General features: G+C 48.7%; 2 protein-coding genes across 15 annotated transcripts in view; both read left to right on the top strand.

Annotated features, from left to right (window-relative positions):
* The first annotated feature begins 7,083 nt into the window (after window positions 1-7,083).
* Window positions 7,084-7,611, top strand: LOC123465312 (translation initiation factor IF-2-like). The gene has a single exon (XM_045164111.1). It carries the CDS (start codon window positions 7,084-7,086, stop codon window positions 7,609-7,611), a length of 528 nt encoding a protein of 175 aa, XP_045020046.1.
* Window positions 7,607-19,707, top strand: part of FGFR2 (fibroblast growth factor receptor 2) — a 107,567-nt gene continuing 95,466 nt past the window's right edge. For 11 of the 14 annotated variants that reach the window (XM_025274222.3, XM_025274221.3, XM_025274220.3 and 8 more), the window contains exons 1-2: window positions 7,607-7,751; window positions 11,568-11,857. In XM_025274222.3, the coding sequence (XP_025130007.1) occupies window positions 11,692-11,857 (166 nt within the window). In that variant the 5' untranslated portion in view covers window positions 7,607-7,751; window positions 11,568-11,691. Of the gene's footprint in view, window positions 7,752-7,968; window positions 8,122-11,082; window positions 11,481-11,567; window positions 11,858-19,707 lie in introns of those variants that run through there. The other 3 variants (XM_044935491.2, XM_044935492.2, XM_044935490.2) reach the window with 3 other exon arrangements.

The raw sequence follows: 19,707 nt of genomic DNA, 5'->3' as shown, positions 1-19,707 counted from the left end.
CGCGCGTGGCCACACGGGGGCGCCGGCGGCTGCCGCGCGCCTCACAGCGCAGAGTCCGGAGAACAAAGGGAGCCCCTGGAACCTCGGCCTCCCGCACCTGGACCCACCTGCTCCCCGGGCCCGCGGGCCCCGCGCCGCACCGGCCTCCGGCTCCCGCGAGGGAGTTCACTTTTGCTCAGCTCTGCTCTTAGAAACCTGTTACAGAAATCGCTTGCCCCTTGATGGACTTTCTCCCGTCTGGGGACAAAATACGAGCGCGCTGGGACGCTGAAAGTGTTACTGGGTTTGTGGTTTTACGATGAGTCCTGCTCTGGATTCCCCCGCCCGTCTCCTTCCCTAGTTCAGCAGGATCCTGGCCGCATCACTCTTCTCCACTTGGGTTTATTAAAGTGAACGTTTCACTTTTGGACAAAGTAGACACACCCTCGGGAAATAGGGTAACAAACGAAGGGCAAAAATCAAGGGGAAAGAGGAAGGCACTATGGAAATCAGGTCTTGCCAGGAAAGGTAACTTCCACTGCAATAACTTCTAAATTTACTTCAGGAGCTAGGTACAAACTCTATGTAAATATTCCCAGATGCCCTAATTAGGAAGCCCCCCAAAGAGGCTGTCACAAATCACCATCAATTGCCTAGTATCTCCTGAGGACACGTAGGCACAAAGCAGCTCATGAGCTGTCCACGACTAGCCAGCAAGTATGCCCGGCCCTAGACCACGAGAGGGGAGAGGCAGGCTGGGTTTTTCTGAGCAATATGATTTGTGCATGTGTGTGCTTGCTGAGTCACTCAGTCATGTCCAGCTCTTGGCGATCCTATGGATTGTAGCCTGCAAAGCTCCTCTGCCCATGGGATTTTCCAAAAATACTGGAGGGGGTTGCCATTTCCTCCTCCAGAGGATCTTCCCCACTCAGGGTTTAAACACCAGTCTCCTTCCTCTTCTGCATTGGCCGGCAGATTCTTCACCACTGAACCATGTGGGAAGTCCTGTTATGATTTAGGGGTCCCCAGTGAACTCTCCTATTTCTGCATTGTTGTCCAAGGTCAAATTCCACAGGGCTTTCTCCTTGGGCACTGCCATCTTGGTTCAGCTGGCCTTTCTCCCTCTGGTTCACGGCTCTGGACACACAGCTGTGAATTCCTGGGGGTTTGGGGGAGCCTCAGTCCTCACAGGGAGGGACTTAGAGCTTGCAGAAACCCGCACTGGGACTGCTTCAAGTGGGTCCCGGAATGAGGCGGTGATGCTGCAGGCCCTTTCCATCCAGCCAACGGTAATACTGTATCTGTGATCAAAGACCATCCTGGCTATCTCTGACACTCTTCCATTCTGAAGAGAACCTGTCCCTAAACCCTGCTGGCAACACAAGACGATGGAATGCATGTGGGAGCTGGGGGGAGAAGGGCAAAAGCAGCCCCTGGGGACACCCTTGGTTGAGGAGATTTTCTTGGAAGAGGAAGGGCAAGGCAGGGGCCTCTCCAGTGAAGTCCATCCTGTACAGCATTCTGCCATGGTGACAATTTCCTCTAAATTCTCCACCGTCCAATGTGACACATGTGGCTATCGAGTACTTGAAACAGGGCTGGTGCTATCAAAGAGCTGAACTTGAGGTCTTATTCAATTTTAACTTGAAATGATCACATTGGCTAGGAGCTACCGTATGGGACAGTACAGCTCTAGGCAGCGATGGGGAGGGGTCTGAAAGAGGCAGGAAGACCTCATGCTTGATCTTATCCTCATTTGCCCTACACCAGCTAAAGCCACCTGTATGCTTTCTCTCCAGTCCGTTGGGAGGCATTGTTGTGGTGGAGGTGGTGGTTGAATGTGGGATGGGAGTGAAGGGAGAGAATGGAGTCTTGCAGCCAAGCAATGGTGGGTGGTGGTTTACCAGCTAGCTAAGTTGTGTCTGACGCTATGCAACCTCATGGGCTATAACCCACTAGGCTCCTCTATCCATGGGATTTCCCAGGCAAGAATACTGGAGTGGGTTGCCATTTCCTCCTCCAGGGGCTCTTCCTGACCCAGAGATCCAACCTGTATCTCCTGCATTGCAGGCGGATTCTTTACCGACTGAGCCAAATGCAGCCAAGCAATGGTGTGCGGTATGTGGTATGTTGGCCTTAAGCAGCTATGGACCAGGGCTTAGAGGACTTTTCTGGGAGATACCATCACGAGTAGATAGGGGTGAAAAGTAGGGTTCAAAATACTTCAGAGTGGATGTAGGCTTTCTATAACCAGTTCGCTCTTCAGTGATAAGTAAATGACAAGTTTCTCTGTTTCTCTAGAGGCAAGGAATGTTCAGAGCTGGGAGGGGGTGGAGATCATAAACAAATTTGTCTTTTCTGCTTGAAAGGTGAAACCTCAATTATGCAGAAGTGGGTGATGCCAAGGATAGTGGTGGGGGCGGGGGAGGGGCAAGGTGCACATTCAGTGACTTTGCCAGAATCACACACTTAGTCCTTGACAATGTCAGGATAAAAACCCACATCTTGCTCTGGTGGCCGCTGAAATGAATCCTAGCCTGATGGAGAGACCAGATTTCTGGGTTTCTCAGCCATCAGCCGGCGTGGTGGCCCTGAGTCCATCGCTTCCCCTTTCGGCATCCTGATATCCTCCCCTGTAAAATTCAGGAGTCAGCATGATGGTAATTTTTTTTTTTTTTTTTCTTTTCTTTTTCACTGCACCAAAAAGGCAGCATGTAGGATCCTAATTCTTTGACCAGGGATCAAACACGTGCCCCCTGCATTGGAAGGCAGATTCTTAACCACTGGACTGCCAGGGTTTAATATACACTGCCTCATCTTTGGACACTGTCTTCCTAGAAAGACCTATGCATATCCCTCAAGCCATTTGGGAATCTAGTAAACCATTGGAGCAAGGCATAGTGCCAGTTTTTATTAGATGCTTCTCCCATTTTCAAAGATGCTCTTTTTAAAGCCGTTCTCCAGTGTTAAAAGTGTTTTCTGCTCAGCACCATCCCCTCGACCTCCCTGCCACTCCCAGGGACTGCTTCTGGGCCTTGGGTACCGATGAGTGTTGTGATGCTTTCCAGTTGGATGGCCATTTGTATGACTCAGCCATTTCATCTCGGGCTGAGCCTTGGGTAGACACCACCAGGCCTTTCAGCTGGGGCAGAGGTTGTTGTTGTGGTTCAGTCGCTCAGTTGTGTCCGACTCTTTGCGCCCTCACAGACTGCAGCATGTCAGGCTTCCCTGTCCTTTACTATCTTCTGGAGCTTGCTCGGACTCATGTCCATTGAGTCAGTGATGCCATCCAACCATCTCATCCTCTATGGTCCCCTTCTCCTCCTGCCTTCACTCTTTCTCAGCATCAGGGTCTTTTCCAGTGAGTTGGCTCTTTGCAACTGCTGCTGCTGCTAAGTTGCTTCAGTCATGTCCTACTCTGTGCGACCCCATAGACGGCAGCCAACCAGGCTTCCCGTCCCTGGGATTCTCCAGGCAAGAATACTGGAGTGGGTTGCCATTTCCTTCTCCAATGCATGAAAGTGAAAAGTGAAAGTGAAGTCGCTCAGTCATGTCCGACTCTTCGAGACCCCATGGACTGCAGCCTACCAGCCTACCAGGTTCCTCCGTCCATAGAATTCTCCAGGCAAGAGTACTGGAGTGGGGTGCCATTGCCTTCTCCGTCTTTGCAGCAGGTGGCCAAAATATTGGAGCTTCAGCATCAGTCCTTCTAGTGTGGCAGAGGTGGGTTGGGGAATCCAGCAAGGTGGCTCCAGACTCTTTGAAATCCAGGTTTTCATATTATTATTTCATAATAATATCCATGTAGTGCTAGTGGGTTCTCAGCTCTTCACTTAATCACTTCACTTTTCCAGTAGTCTCAGGAGGTGGGAATAATAATTAACAGCTAATGATAATCATTGCAAACACACTGCATTTCTCGCGTACCAAGAGTTTCTCCAGAACCACGGGCATCTGGATAAAAAGGTCTAAATGCTTGTCACACCTTAATTCAGTGAATGCTTTGCATGACCCTATTCATTTACTACAAGATAGTGCTGCCAGTGCAAGAGACATAGGAGACACGGGTTCAATCTCTGGGTTGGGAGGATCCCCTGGAGGAGGGTAAGGCAACCCACTTCAGTATTCTTGCCTGGAGAATCCCATGAACAGAGGAGCCTAGGCTACAGTCCCTAGGGTGACAAAGAGTCGGACATGACTGAAGCAACTTATCACACACATACACACAGACACAGACACACACACCATTGTTTTCCAAATTTTATAGCTGAGAACCTGAAAGACTCAGATAACTTAAGTTTTTCTCCAGGGAAGTCTTGGCTTGGAAATTCAAGCCCTGTTCTAAGTTTAGAATCATTGATGATGATCAGTACTGGGACTCATGATTCTGTTTAAATGTCATAAGCTCCCTGAGGACGGGTCCTGTCTCTCCGATCCTCCCACCCATTCTGATCAGCACATCCTAGGATTAACAACTCTTAACCATAGTCTTTGGACTATTGTAGATTTCTCCTTTGGAAAGCTTCTTTTATGCTACAGACATTCTTGAGATGTAGCTTAAAGAATGAAATTCAAAGTTTTGCAAGGTGCTCAGAATCACATTAAAAGGGCTCATTAGCACTTAAATGTCAGTAGCCTTTTTATTCCTCCAGCTTTTCCATCGGGTGAAGGACCAGCCACCCATTAGAAAACAAATTATTAAAAGAGAAATTATAAATCTTTAAAAGAGAGAGGCCCATGGCAGCCGGGGTCCCCCCACCCCGCTGTCTTCTTCCCGGAACCAATGGGTGAGCAGCAGTTTGTTCCTTGAAACTTCTGGGGCATCAGAGTTCTGGTGTCCTCATTTTCCTTCCTTCCATTGACATATCATTACTAGAGTGAAAAAAGAAGGACGTCTCGAGGGCTTTTGAAAAAAAAAAAAAAAAATGGGTGACTACTCAAGACATTTTGTAAAGGGGGGAAAATTGCTAGGAAAAGGGACCTCGGTGGGGGGTGAAGGGGCTGTGAATGTGCCCTTGTCTGGAGGCTCTTTCAGCTGAAACCTGGTGCAGGCGTTCGTGGTTCAGTTCAAACTGTCACCTTTAGTTCTCGCTGGCTTTTCTGCCCTCGGCCCTGAACCTCAACAGATTGGGGCTTATTTACCTATTCACACTCGGCCGTGGAAGCTCATTAATAAGCTTATTAGCTACACCATTCACGGGAGGCCATTGACAAAAGGGGTTCCAGCCACTTGAAGAGGGAAGAGAAAAAAACTGTAAAGAGATTATTTTCTCATTCAGAAGCCTCACTGGTGTGAAAGCTTTCCTAGACCCTCTGAGGTCACTTGAAGCCTAAATATGATGACAGGATTGGTTTTTTTTTTTTTTTTTTAATTCCAAACATGGTTTTGCTTTTCTCTAAACCAAAGAGTTTGCTGTTGTGGGCTTGCGGGCTTCAGTCACTTAAAAACGGACACTCTTAAGGGAATAAGGGGTTTTTGATGGATGGGTGTCTTTTTATTCCTATAAAGAATAAATTCTGCAGACTGCATCTGGACACTGAAGTAGGTGTTCTTATTTGTCATTATCAGCGGAAGGCTTCCTTTTCATTCAGGGTACACAGAGCCACTGATGAACGATGGGTAGGGATGGCAGCTTCCTGCACCAGTAATTTATGTGAGAACGTGTTAACAGCATTTTCAATGGCTGATGGATTCCTTGCAGGATGGGAAAGGAATCTGTCCTGAGAGACTTGAGTTCCCCATTGGTGGGGAATATAAAGTTGTAAGTGCCAGCCTCCAAGCAGGCAGACATTCAGCCTGGTCTGAGACATTGAAAAGCACTGATGTGGTCAGAACAACTCGGGTGCGGTAGATGGCTGAGGTCACCTGGCTAAGGTGTCTAAGTGAATTAAATGATTCTGGGACTGATCCAGGTTAAAAGACTTGACCAAAAACCATAGCCTGCCCCTAAGCATGGGAACTGATTATTTTATTTTGCTTGAGACTCAGACTATTACTTTTGCTGTCACATTTCCAGAACAGAATTTTAGAGCCATTTGCCTGAAGCATTTCAATGGATCTGTACTCCTCGTGTTTCGGTAATTTTACATAAAAGTTCTGAGAGGTATTGTGAAGAAGAATGATTTTCTAATGATGTGGCACCATGAAAAAATATTTTCGTAAATGTTGTGAAGTGTGCAGTGTCAATGACCCATAAGCAGCTGCCTTTCTAAATGCAGGAGAAGTCGATTTCCCAGGTCAATTTGGTACTGCTGTGCCATCCATCTTTAGGACTCCAAAGCACTTCTGGGTTTAATGACCTTTTCTAAGGAAAAATAATTAAGGTTTTTATCTATATTGTATTGGACTTAAGGCACCACTTCTTGGGAGCTGGATGAGTAGGGAAGGAGAGCAAGTATGTTAAAGAATAAATTATCCTGTAGACACAGCCTAGTGGAAAAGGTAAATGGAAGATATGAACTTTAACCAGTTACAGCTTGGCATTTAGTTGAAGAATCTTAAGATTCAGAAAGGAATTGATTTGCTCAAGGTCATACAGCTATTTATAGCAGAGTTGAGTCCTTAGAATCTTCCTTATTTATTAATCCAAATTTTTTCCCCCTCAGTTTTGAATTTTTCCTTAAGAGAGCCAGATTCAAAGTCAGGCTCAGATGCTGCCATTACCCAGCTGGTTAACCCTGGACAAATAACATCTCTCATCCTGTTTCCTTAGCAGAAACTGGGAATATTACTCTGCAGGGTGGCTGTGCGGTTGAAAAAGAAGACTCTATTCCGTGTGCCCTGCCTAAAGCAGAACCTCCGTAAATACTCGCTTCTTTGCTCATCGTTATCGTTTTGATGGACAGGCAGGCATGCCCCAGGTTACTTTTTCTCGTCTCAAAGTTTCAGTTGCATTCTATTTCTCCCCCGCGCGCCCCCATACCACGCAGATGCATTTTAAAGTCTCGTGGCCGGGGTGGGGGTGGGTAGAGAGCAGGCTTTCTGTCATTTGTTTTGACTTGAAACGGGACAACGTAACGTAACGTAACCACCCGGCAAACCGTGGATCAGGCGAACTGCCCAGGGAAGGAAGGGGGCGCGGGCCCCGGCCGCATCCACGGAGGATGCTGCCTGCTGCCCCTCTGCGTCCCGGTGCGGCCCCGGCCCCCTCGCCCTCCCCGCCGGGGTCTCGGGGCCGCTTGCAGGCGTCGGCAGCCGAGCCGAGTCGGGGCGGCGGGGCGCGCGGCGCTGATTGGCAGAGCGGGCGCCGCCGTCCAGGAAACGGCTCGGGTTTCAGCGGGGGCGTGACCCGCCGGGAGGGGGCGGCGGCGGCGGCGGCTGCAGCGGAGAACGCCGCGGAGAGCCGAGCGGGCGGGCAAGCAAAGGAGCGAGCGCGGCCGCCACAAAGCTCGGGCGCCGCGGGGTCTGCGCGCGGCGTAGCTGGCCCGGCGCGGCGACTCCTTTCCAGGCTGGCGGGGCCCGGGCGCCCCGAGGCCGCGGCTTTCCTCCGCGCTCCAAGCGTTCGCAAGTTGCGAGCGAAGTTTGGTGGAGGAAACGCCAAGCCCGACTCCTTTCTTCCTCCCGCTCCCCAAATCCGAGCGCAGCCCGCGGGCGTCATGCCCGCGCGCCTCCGCAGCCTGGGGTGCGCGTGAAGCCTCTGAACTTTGGCGCCGGCGAGGACCACTTTTTTTTTTTTTTTTTTTTTTTTTGCGGGGAGTTGGTCGTTTGCTCCATCCCGACCCACGCTGGGCGCGGGGACAGACCCGATCGCTGGGGATCGTTGCCATTCAAGGTAATCGCCGAGTCGGGCGCCTCGGGGGAGCTTCGCGGGGCGGGACAGTGGGCGCGGTGGAAGCCCGAGACGCCCGGTGCACGGACTCCCGAACGGAGGGCTGGCACTGTGGAGGCGGCTCCCTGTGCCTCCTCTTTGGCTGCATAGGCGATGGGAAAGCTGGGTGCCTGCTGACGGCTGGCGTTTGGGAAGTTCTGCCGCTACCACCCCCATCCAGATGCTGACATCTGCCTCTGGCGCTGACACCCCCCCGCCCCCGCCCGCCTCCCTGTCAAACTCCGGCTGGCGCACTCCCGCTGGCCGGGCGGGATCCTCCGACCCCGGAGCTGGCGGGCGAGCGGCGGGGCAGCCTCGCTGGTGGCACAGCCCGGTAGGTCCCGGACTCGGAGGGGGCATCTTCGAAGGTGCCTCGTTCCGAGGCCCGGGGAGCCCCCATTCCGTCCCATCCAGGCCCGGGCCGGGGACCCTTCCCCGGGAGGGGTCCGCTGAGGTGGGGCTGGCAACACCTCTGTAGGGTAGGCGAGGGCTCGGGGCGGGGGGTGGCTCTCTGGGAAGGGGGCTGCTCCGGTTTCCCGATTGCAGTGCCCTTCGGCCTCCCTGGCCCGCAGCCGCCGTCTCGGCTGGAGGGAGCGCGGCTCGCCTGGGGCTAGGGGGCGAACTGGACCGACTTTTTCTAGTTCGCTGCCTGCTCTACCGGCAGCAGCTCGGAGATGTCGAAAGCGCAGGCGAGTTCTAACTTGCGCGCTCATTCTTTCAGCGCCGGGGCCGCGCCGGGGAGTCAGCCCAGGGCCGGGCCAGGCGCTGGCTCCGACCCTCGCGGCCACGGGGCCAGGCGCAGGGGTCCGGCCCGGGGCCGTGGAGCCTCAGACCCCCTCGCCTCCCGCTCCTTTGCAAACTCTTCTCCGGACCTTCCTTCCTCTCCCAATTCAATAAAACCACCCTTAAAGGCAAACCTTCTTTCACCCATTATGTGTTTGGTGTGAAACGCTATCAACATTTAAAACCCCATTGTCCCCTGGGTCCCAAATCCCTGTAAATCTTCCACCGGCCTCGACTCATTTTCATCTGAAAAGCCTGTTTAGTTTGAATAGAAAAGCAATCGGGCGCCCCTCTCTCTCGCCCTGGAATGTCAATTAAAATGCAGATTTCTCTGAGCTCTTTAGCGCCCCGAGAAGGGGGAGAAAATCACTATATTCCTAGCACACAAATGAAAGAACTGCGACAACTGAAACCGGGTTGGTGGTGTTGAGTTCTCCTGGAGCTGCTGCAAGTTCTCGTGGCTTGCCGGGGGTTAACGGGGAATAGAAGTGGTCCTGGGTCAGCCTGTATTTTGTCTTGAGATTTCAGTGTGTTGAGGAATTCCCACCCCCACCACATCTGATCCCTTGAGAGCCCCCTGCTCAGTTCAGGCCTGGGGGCCCTAGGGAGGCTTGGAGCCTAGAAGGTGGGTCTGTCCCCTGGGGGCCTGGGCACCCCCCCACCTTGCCTGGCACTTTTGACTGATGGGAAATCTGCCGGGAACAAAGCTCCCAAGTGCTTGGGTAGAGACTCAGTTAAGGTGGGTGCTATATTGACTTGTCTTCTTGAAGGGTGGAGGGTTTGGGAATGTACTGTAAACTGCATAGATCTGGTATAGGGACCACTCTCCAGCCAAGCCCTCTCGCTTGTCACTTTGCCTGTCTTTGGGGGCGGGCTTGTGCCGAGGTGAAAATGGACAGGGGGGTTGGGGAACGGGTGGCCAGGAAAGGCCATCCATCACTGGGAGGGTGACAACTCCCCGCGCCCAAGCGGAGAAGCGAGTTCCCTTTCAAGGGGAAAAATAAACACGCTGGGGCTTTCACTGAGGCTCAGACTCCAGGAAGGATTATGGTATTGAAGGCAGGAAGCTGGGATTGTGGCCGCCAGCGGCACGCTGGGCCTGTGTTCCCAACACTGAGCCTGGGGACCTCATTATCCCGCCCAGGAGGTCCCTCTGTACCTTTGTCCACTCAGGTGAGGAGTTGTGCAGACCTGCCACCCTCCACCTCCACTTTCCAGAGATTTGGGAAGGAAGGGGGGCGGCCGAGGAGCCTGGATCTGGAAATGGCTACATAAGTCAGTTGCTGGTGCAGGCTGATGGGGTGAAGGGATGGCTTGAGATTTCACTGAGGTCACTCACTGTCCGCCTCTCCCTGCAAAGGAAGCTCCTTAAGGCTGGGACAGGTGGGTGAGGGGGGCTGGGGAAGCAGTCTGGGGCCCACTGTCTTGCTGGGATTTTCCTGGAGTTGTGTTAGAGGCAAAAAAATTCCCATGCATTCTGGAAATGCTTTGTAAATCAGTGAGAATGTTTGTGTGTTCTCCTCCCATGTATATGTAGAAATAGATATGGAGTTATCTTTTGAGGCTCTTACCTCGAAGAGGAAAGAAAAACCGGCCAAAGAAATCCTTCAAGCAGTCTGAAAGCACGGGGTGGACGCACGCGCTCTTCTTTTGCTGTGACTCACATGGTTTCACGTGTGCTTTCTTTCGAAGAAGAGGTTTTCTTTTTTCTTCCTCTGAAAGTGGAGCAGTGTCCTCTTTTCCCCTTACCCACTCTAATCCTTAGTCAAGGCTGAAAGTTTTTTTTCTGATGTAGCTTTGGGGACGCTCAAGCAGTAGCTTTGGGGATGCTCAAGCAGTATTGAAATCCTACGTCATAATCTGAAACATGAGGTCCGAAAGCAGAAAGCGTGGGTTTTCGAGATTTGTATATTAAAGGTCTCATCTCCACCCTCAATCCTATAAAATGTGGTTCTTTCATATATAATTCACAGAATCTGTGATTGGATCAAATTCTCTGAAGCTTGTGCATTTTGGTCTTGTTCTTAGAAATGGATACCGAACAAATGTAAAGTCTTGGATTATCTTAAGCTTGGAAATTTCTCTTTGCTTTTGAATTAAATGGGTGAGCAGGCCCATTGAACACCCCCTGGTAACTTCTGTTCTGAAATTTTAGCCAATAAGTTATCATATTGAAAGTTATTGGCCCAATCACCTACCCTGAGAATAATTTACATATCATCGTCACCCTCATCATCATTAATGAACACCCGTGTTATTCAAGGAGCTTGCATCTGCTCCGTTTCTCTGTCTAGTTTGAAGACCTCCACTAGGCCTGGGCTGCCACTCGTCACAGTGGAATGGGATTCAAGCTTTGAATCTCTTTTTGGATCAGCTGCTTTGAATGTATTGCAGTCTCGTTCATTCTTTGTAAGTGGCTGCTTGGTGAAAAGATTGAAATACATTTCTGCATTTGAAAATGAATCTTGACAAGTGTAAACTGGTGGGAATTTTTGGTCGCCTTCCTAGGGTTCTTTTTATTTTGCTGGTCTCCCTTCCTCCCGAGGGCTCCAGGGAGGGTGGAGCAAGCCACTTAGCTCCAGCCCCCAGAAGCAGACGCCTCTGAAGCCCAGTTGGCGTGAAAGAAATTAACGAGAGGCTGGCTATGCCAGCCGGAGCATCGTTAACTTGGCTTTTGTAGTTGCCCTTGAAACTAAGGTCACGTAGCTTTGGCTTTTGGAGGGCGGGAGAGGTGACAGTGGGTAGGAGGAGAGAGTCCACTTGCCCAGCTGAAGTGGCTGCACGTATCTGGGTCCTGTAGCTACTCTTTTTATCTCTGTTTCCTAAGAGTAGGCTTTCTCAACCATCAGCCTAACACGTTTTTGTGGACCGGTCTGGTGGAAACCCCTGGGACTCAGGTGCGGATGGAAGGTATTTGCAGATGATGAAAGAGAACTGGGTTGAACTAAATTGGTGTTGGGGAAGATTTCACTGACTCGCAGTGTCTCTCTCCTCTAGAGGCTGCAGCAGCAGCAGCAGCGGCAAGGCCGGCGAGCGGCCACCGCAGCACCTTGGTTCCTGAGCCCACCGCCGGCTGAAGGCATTGCTGCAGGCAGTCCATGCTCGTAGAGGAAGGGTGCAGATGGGATTAACGTCCACATGGAGATATGGAAGAGGACAGGGGATCGGCACTGTAACCATGGTCAGCTGGGGTCGCTTCCTCTGCCTGGTTGTGGTCACCATGGCAACCTTGTCCCTGGCCCGGCCCTCCTTCAATTTAGTTGACGATACCACGGTTGAGCCGGAAGGTAAGTTATCTCGTTTCGCTCTCGGGGTACCAAGTTTGTTTGGGGATTTGTCTGGGGGAAGTGGCACTGAGGTCAAGGCCTGTTTGAGAATCAGCTGCCCCTTGCGTTGTAAAGGAGACCTCCAAGAGCGGAGCTTGTGGCTCTCTGCCCCCTGCAAGCCAGGGATTATAAGAGAAGGTTCTCAGCTGTCACACTGCGGGCCGGGTGGTGTAGTCGGTGGTTTCTTGGCGTGTGCGTTTTTCTCTATGCCGGGTAAGGGAGGCGGCTGGCAGTTCATCCAGTGCCAGGAGAGCCGTGGCAGGCAGCTCGGAGTTAAATACCATCTACCCTTGCTTACCCGAGAGAGTTTTGCTCACAATGTAAAGGATTGCAATTTGCCGGCAAAAGGAGTCACGCAGGGAAATTGCCAACCTCTGAAATGCTGACATTTTATTTTCATTGTCTAAGGAGAGAAAGCTTCTGAACTTCAGAGTGGAGAGGGTTGAGACATTACATTCTTTTTAGCCCTTGTAATTCATAATACTTAAGCCACACGTCACAGAGCGGCAGATTCTATTTTAGGTCAATTTGAAATGTACCTGGGCCTTTCCTGAATCGCTGAGAACTTCCAGATCTAACAGGGCGTGCGTTGGTGTTTCAGCTGTGGAAATTGTATGCAGGCAACACATTATGCCTTTTGGAACATGCAGAAAGGCATGAGGCCAGTTGTGAGCACAAAACTCACAAGGGCTGAATTTTCCCGCCAGGCAGACTTGGAACCTCTTCTCCCGGGTCCTTCCGCGATGTCGGTAGCCCAGCCTCGACTTGGTGCCGCACGAGATCTGTCATCAGTAGGGAATATTGGTAGCTGAGTTATTTTTTGAGTGGTAATCCGAGAATAAAACGGCAGATCCTAGCACTCATCGCCACTTAATGAACCTGTTTGCTGAGAGCCCACCTGGTGCCTGCTGAGCTCGGGGGGCCTGCGTGGGCTGGGGTCGGTCAGCTGTTCTGGAAAAGACACCCTGCTCGGAAGAAGACCGCAAGCCCGTCCAGGATGAGACGGGGAGGGGAGGGCTGTGTCCCCGTCCAAGGGGGCTCCCACTGAGACCCCGAGTCATGCAAGGATAAAGGCGTATCTTTTTTTTTCTAAAACGGAGGTGCTTCTTACCAAAAGCAGCTCAGCAGTTGCTAGTGGAGGCTTGTGCCCTTTTTCTTACCCAGAGGTATGGAGGTTTGTAGTAAACAGGTGTAGTGACGCTGCAGCGGCTTCCAGGTTTCCGGTAGGGAACGCGGTAGGAGTTTGTGTCTGAAGCGTTCGCAGGCTCCGGCTCCAGGGATTATGGAACTGCCTGCTGGTGACATGAGCGCCAATGTCACTTGCAGTGGGGATGCATGTTTAAAAGGCTTAACGTGAGGGAAAAGGTTCCCGGTTTCTGAAAGTCATGCCTGCACGTCTTTAATTTTGCTAATAATTAAAATGGATGTTTCTCTAATTGCCGGTTTTCCCTGGGGTGCATGGCTCAGTACACACACCGAGGCTGCTGAATGGGGGTGTTTCCTGCAGTGTGAGCCCAGGCATGGCCCAGGTTAGGAAGAAAATGTCATTTTTCATTTCGACTTTCAGGGCAGCGTGATTGGGAGTTTATTTCAACATAAAGTGTAAAATGGTCCTGGAGGACTTCTTTTTATCGTCTTTAATTATTGAAGGGAATTTAAAAATCTGTGTGCACATACTGGTAAGAAGAGGTGAGGCAGAGATGGGGAGGGGGGTGGAGGTGGACAAGGATGCAGCACCCCCGGCAGTTCTTTGTGTAGAAATGTGCATCCAACAATGTGAGTATTGTTGGAGGCTGGTCTTCCCAGCCTGGCATCTGTGAATGCACTTGGGGGTTGAGGGGAGGTGCCTGAATTCCCTGAAACGGTAGGTCATATTTTGGGGTTCACAGCTCCTATGAGGTTTGTGTCCAGAGTTGTGAGAGGTTTTTTCAAACAAAGGTTTAGTGGAAGCTGTGCAAAACCCTGCAAAGAGGCGGCGGCTTTGGAAAAAGCACACAATCCCCTGAACCTCAGTCTCCTTTTCTGTCATCTGAGGGCTGGATTAGATAATCTTCAGGGTCTCTTTATTAATGTTAAATGAATACTAATATCTTCAGAAGCCTTCTGATGACCCGCCTCAAAAAGGTTGCTGGGAGATTTAAGTGCGTCTGGATGCAAAACTCAGTTAGCACAGGTCCTGGTGTCTAATGAGTACCTGGGACAAGTTGTTGTCGTTCCTGGTGAGTTGGGCACGCCCATCTTCCCAGTCCCATGGGCTGGCTGTTCAGTTGCCAACACATCAGGAGACATCTAGGCTTTTGGAGACAGTTGAGAGGAAAGTTGCTCCCTGATGGAGGAGCAGCTGTGTTGGCTTTCTGTAGGGTCTGCACTTCCCCTGTCGACTGATGTGAGCCCTAAGATGAGTTCTTCCAGCGCAGGAGTTTCGCTTTGGTGTCAGAGGCTATTAGGAAGGTAATCTAATTATAGATGAGAAAGAAGAATTTTTAGCAACTGGAAACAGACTGAGTTGGGCAGCTCCAGTTTAGGCTGTGGTCCTGGCGAATTGGAGAGAGACCGACAGAGTCCCCCATCCATGTGTGTCCATCAGTCGCTGTCTGTCCTCCATGGTGTGTTTTAACTGTAGCTTTGGATAAAGTAAGTTCAGCCTTGACCTTCTATCCTACAGGGCTTTATCTTGGAAGACTTTTTGGCTTGCTAATGTGGAAGCTCAGTTTAGATAAATGTGGCCAGAGAAAAATGTGACTAAGTTCCAGGAAGGGGCCTGAGCCCTCCCTCTAGAGGATCCTTTTCCAATTGTCTCAGCTTTGTACAGTATCATCTCATTGATCATCATCCCATCCCATCCATCATCTATCATCCTGTCATGTATCAACATCATCTCATCTACCATGTGTCATGATCATATATCCCATCACCTGTCATGTATCATTTGTCTTCTGGACACGTTCTGAAGTGGTAGCTGTAGGTTTGGGTCTACTCAACTGACTTAAGAAAATAATCTCTAGAAGATTTTAGTTGTTAATATTCCAGACTAAAAAAATGAGTATTTTCAGTTGGTCAATCATTCTTGTCGGGGACCAGCTGTGCGGGGTTTAAACTCAGTTACTGACTCAAGGCTGCCAGTCCTCAATGCCAAGTACTGTTCTGTGATTAAGGTTCTAATTATTTATAGTCAGGCTTGATTACCCTATAGCAGAGAGGACTCTTGCTTTCAAATTCTTCCTGACATTGTCACCTACTCTGGTTAATTAAGTCGTTGTTGACTTTAACGACATCTTTGTTTACACCAGCCCAGTAGGAGTTAAAATAAAAGGCCTTTTCCAACCCAAAACCTTTAATTACTTTCCCACCCTCCAGAAAGTGTGATGCTGAGAAGTAACAACCTGGGAAGAAAGTAGTTTGCTTTTTTTTTTTGCAGTCAGTTTTGGGGCAACCTTCTGAGGTCATGCTGTCCTGAACTGATGTGAATTGGTCCAAAGTTCAATAGCAGAGAGATGGAGCAGGTGGTCTACATGGAGACCTCACCACTGTCAGAATTTTCCAGTGTGGGTTAGGTCTTTCGTTAGAAGTATTGTAAATGCCATAATATCAGCCATACGCATTTAATTGCAAGTTAAAAGGAAAGAAAAAAAAAGAATATATCCGCATACCAAGAATGAATGATTTAAAATAATCTTCTGTTTTGTATTATCTGCATCTTTGTTCCTCAATATGAGTGTTAATATTTAAGAGTTGACTGTAACTTGATAGTTAGTGTAGGAACAAGGACTTATTCTTAGTAAATTAAACCAAATGCAGGCTTGTGCAGTTAAATACACAATGAAGTACACATTCTTTATTAGTATATAAAGTATTTCACAATTCATAGACAAAGAGCTGTGTTTAATATTATTTCTAGAGCAAAAATTTAGCAAGCCCAGAGAATTGGTATTTGTATACTTTCTCTACTGGTCCGCTCTCATGCAGATTTGTTTTTTTTTTTTTTTAATTTTTTTTCTTTTTTTTTTTTTCTCATGCAGATTTGAAGTGTGTGTGTGTTTTGCTTTTTATTTTAACCAATTAAAGCACTGAGTGGCACTAGTGGTAAAGAACCCTCCTCCAATGCAGGAAACATGATGAGACTCCGGTTCGATCCCTCCGTTGGGAAGATCCCCAACAGCAGGGCCTGGCAACCCACTCCCATATTCTTGCCTGAAGAATCCCATGAACAGGGGAGCCTGGCAGGCTACAGTCCACGGGGTCGCAGAGTCAGACACGACTGAAGCGATTTAGCAGGCACACACCTACTAGGTGACTAGCTCCCACTAGGCCATCACTGAAGACTTGTTGCTTTCAAGTCTTTCCCATTAAGTTGAGGGTGAGAATTCATAGAAATAGAGCAATCCCTATGAGATGTTTTCAATATCGAGCTTAATGAATAATTACATGGTTATGAAATAACTGGGGTAGTGTTTAAACAGGAAGAGTTTTGTTTAATGTTTACATTCTCAATAAAATGTGTCCAGGAGCCTTCCCGTTTGCATTCTCTTGTTTGGGTGTTTACTTATCCAGGATAATTGTTAAAAGGCTATCTCCCCCTGGCACACCCCTCCCCCCAGGGTTTGGCTTAATTGTACATTTCCATTAAAAATCCTGTCTTCTTTTAGTCTTTAAAGGAAAACATGGGAAATGGAGTTTGGGATTTTAGGTTCCATAGGAAATACAACTTGTGTGTTACTTTCTGCTGTGCTGGTTAAGATTTGTAGCAGGGTGACTTGCCTAGGTAGGCAATTCAGAAGTGATGGTTTGGAAGTTTTTCAGGCTATGCCACAAATGGTTTTCTGATCCAGTGCGTTTTATGAGGCTGTGCAAAAGACGCATGGTCTTTATTATTATTTCGTTTTTCTGGAGAGATGACTTTAGCCTTCGATTTTGCATCCTTTTTGTGCTTTTGCTGTGTCCAAGTGAGATTTAGCAATGGCTCTTGGTCCAGCTTCTGTGGCGTTGCAGGGCCTGGTGTGGTTAACCGTGTCACACCCTCCCCGTGTCCTCCTCTGACTCTGCTGTCTTTAGTAGTAGTTTCTTTAAACTGACGGCGACCGTGTTGAAGGCTGTATGTGCCGAATCATGGACCTAAAGCAAGGGTGGAATGTTTGACCTTAAGCCGAAGAGGAGAGGGGTTTCTGATCATTAAATCCACGATGAACAAACCCTGAAGAACTCAGCTCTGACTTGCTAGAGGCTCTTGAACTTGAGTTTATAAAGCTCTACGCAGCTCGTATTCCATTTTGGGGACAGTGTTTATCTTTATGGGAAGCCTGAAGGCTTTCTGGCAGCCTGAGAATCTGTACACACTGGCCACTTCCTCCTGGTCACTCAGGTAGAACTGGAGTGACCCCACTAGATTCAGTTCTGGTTTTCCTGGATCAGAGAACGCAAGGAGGTGGGGAAGGGAGGGAAGGCCGGTTCTGTAAAGAAGTCTGATTGAACAAGCTGCTAGTCTTTTCATCGTGATGGTCCCCCATGTCCTGGAGATATTTCTTTCTGAAATTAATAGAGGTCACGCTCTTCCCAAGTTTTTTTTTCTCACTCATTCTGATTGTTACCATCCCATTTTAGGGCATGATAGGAAATCCAAGATGGTAGCCACATCCGTGGTAGGTGGCGGTTGCTGGCTTTCACTGGCCTCTGTTTGTATAACTTCAAGCTTTTACCATTTATAGATTCATGCAAAAGGGTATGTAATGACCAGTTTAGATCATGGTCGTCCTTGAAGAGTGTCAAGCAAAATAGGCATGCTTTAGAGCGTCAGTAGTTTGTGTTTTAGGAACTTTGTACACTGATGGAGTTTTAAGATGTTGGGTGTGAGCTGTTGTCACTTATTCCACTTCAGAATACCATAAGTACTTACGTCCCATTCTGGACTTTTGCCATTTTCATGTGGATATTAAAAATGTCAGCTTCTTCTTGACTGTACTGAGTCAGGGAGCTAAGGTGTGGCCTACTCTTTCCTTTAACCCCTGTCCAACTAAAGCATGGTAAATTCCAAGTCGTGTCTGAATGGAATGCGCATATATAGAATGTCGAGTCGTGGTGAACATGTTTTATGAGGAGGTAAAAAAAATAGCTTATAAGGAAAATACCGATAGATTCAGAATTGAGGACAAGGGACGTATATATTTTGTGATTTATATGCAGCACTTTACTTGAAAGAAAGAGCCCAGTTCTGAGCTCTGACATTAGTACAATAAACTCTGTATAAACTGTGATGATTATTTTCTACGCGAGAACTCCTTCTAAGTTACTATGTGTGACCTCTTTTTAAAGGCCAATTTACTCTTAAGTTTTTCCATACGTGACCAGTTGTAATGTTTTAAAGATATCAAGACATTGAAAAGGCCAGCGTTGTGTGTTGAGGGGAGTGGGAGGTGGGGAGGTGCTGAAGGTGCATAGGAAGATCTTTGCAGGAGTGAGTTGAGGGTTTAAACTCTTTGAAAATCCTTAAACTTCAGATCATGAATAGATGATGAGATTGCCACAAAGGAGTGTGACTGCCTTCAAGTCGCCACCTTCCCTTGGGAACTCCCTGGTAGTCCAGTGATTAGGACACAGCCCTTTCATTGCCAAGGGCCCGGGTTCAATTCCTGGTCAGAGAACTAAGATCCTGCGTGCCACACGGGTAGCCCCTCACCCTCCAAAGAAGCCACCTCCCTCCCATCCCTCTAAGCCTCCTGACCTTGACCGACACATGTTGCCTTCTTAGCTGACCCAGGTGGGCACACAATTAATTATAGATCCTAAATATTATAAAGGTTTCTGATTGAAAATCACTCACTCACATCTGTAAAAGACCAGGAATCCTCCATATAATTAGCCTAAATTCTGCATTTGCTTTTTTTTTTTTTTTTTTCATAGAAATGAATAAAATCATTTTAAATGGTATGTGATGTGCTTTCTGGGGACAGAAACTCTCCAAAAGAACTTGGCCTTGAGAGCTAGACAAGGCAGGTTTGACTCTCTCTATGATCTACTCATGCTGTGACCTTGGATTTGTTAGACAACCTCTCTGAGCCTCCCTTTGTTTATCAAAAAGTCTATCTGATAATAAATATCTTGTAAGGGGTACCTTAAGGATTAAATCCAAATGGATGTAAAGCCATCACTGTAGTTCCTGGCAGATACTAGGTGCTCAGTAAGTGCTTGTTTCCTCCCCGCCCTACCCAACTTCCTCCTTTAAGTAAAAACCTGAGATAGGATGTCCGGTCAATATTTTAGGGATGTTTACCCTACCGTATAGGATCACAAGTCTTCTGATGAGAGGTATTTACATTAATTAAAATAGAAAGGGAGCTCTTGGCCCTGGTTTTAGCCAACCCTTTTTATTATCTGGGGCGTTTACAAATCTGGACTTTAGAAATTGGATCCTGTTGCTGCTTGCGGTCCAAATAGTTCAGGGTTGACTTTTTTTTCCCTGTCGAAAGAAGTCATTTGCAGCTATGTAATAATAGCGGGATGTGCGCTTGACAAAGAGCAGTGTATTTTCTCAGGGAGTTCTGTGTTTGGGGGCTTCCAGATGAAGCATTGTCAAAAGGCCCTATGAAGAAGAATGGGGGGAGACCTCGCTGGCAGTCCAGCAGCTAGGACTTCATTCTTCCACTGCAAGGGGCATGGGTTCGATCTCTGGTTGGGGAACCAAGGTCCTGCTTGCTGTGTGGTTTGGCCAAAGAGAAAGAAAGAAGGATGGAGAGAGGGTTATGGGATTGGCTGGTGGGAAGGAGGGGTGTTGCATTCTCTGCCTGGGTCCTGGCCCTTGAGGGGTGTCCAAAGCATGT

The sequence above is a fragment of the Bubalus bubalis genome, chromosome 23 (genome assembly GCF_019923935.1).
Source record: "Bubalus bubalis isolate 160015118507 breed Murrah chromosome 23, NDDB_SH_1, whole genome shotgun sequence".
Lineage (NCBI taxonomy): Eukaryota > Metazoa > Chordata > Mammalia > Artiodactyla > Bovidae > Bubalus > Bubalus bubalis.
Note: the sequence above shows the minus strand (reverse complement) of the source record. Positions and strands in the feature narration are given on the sequence as shown.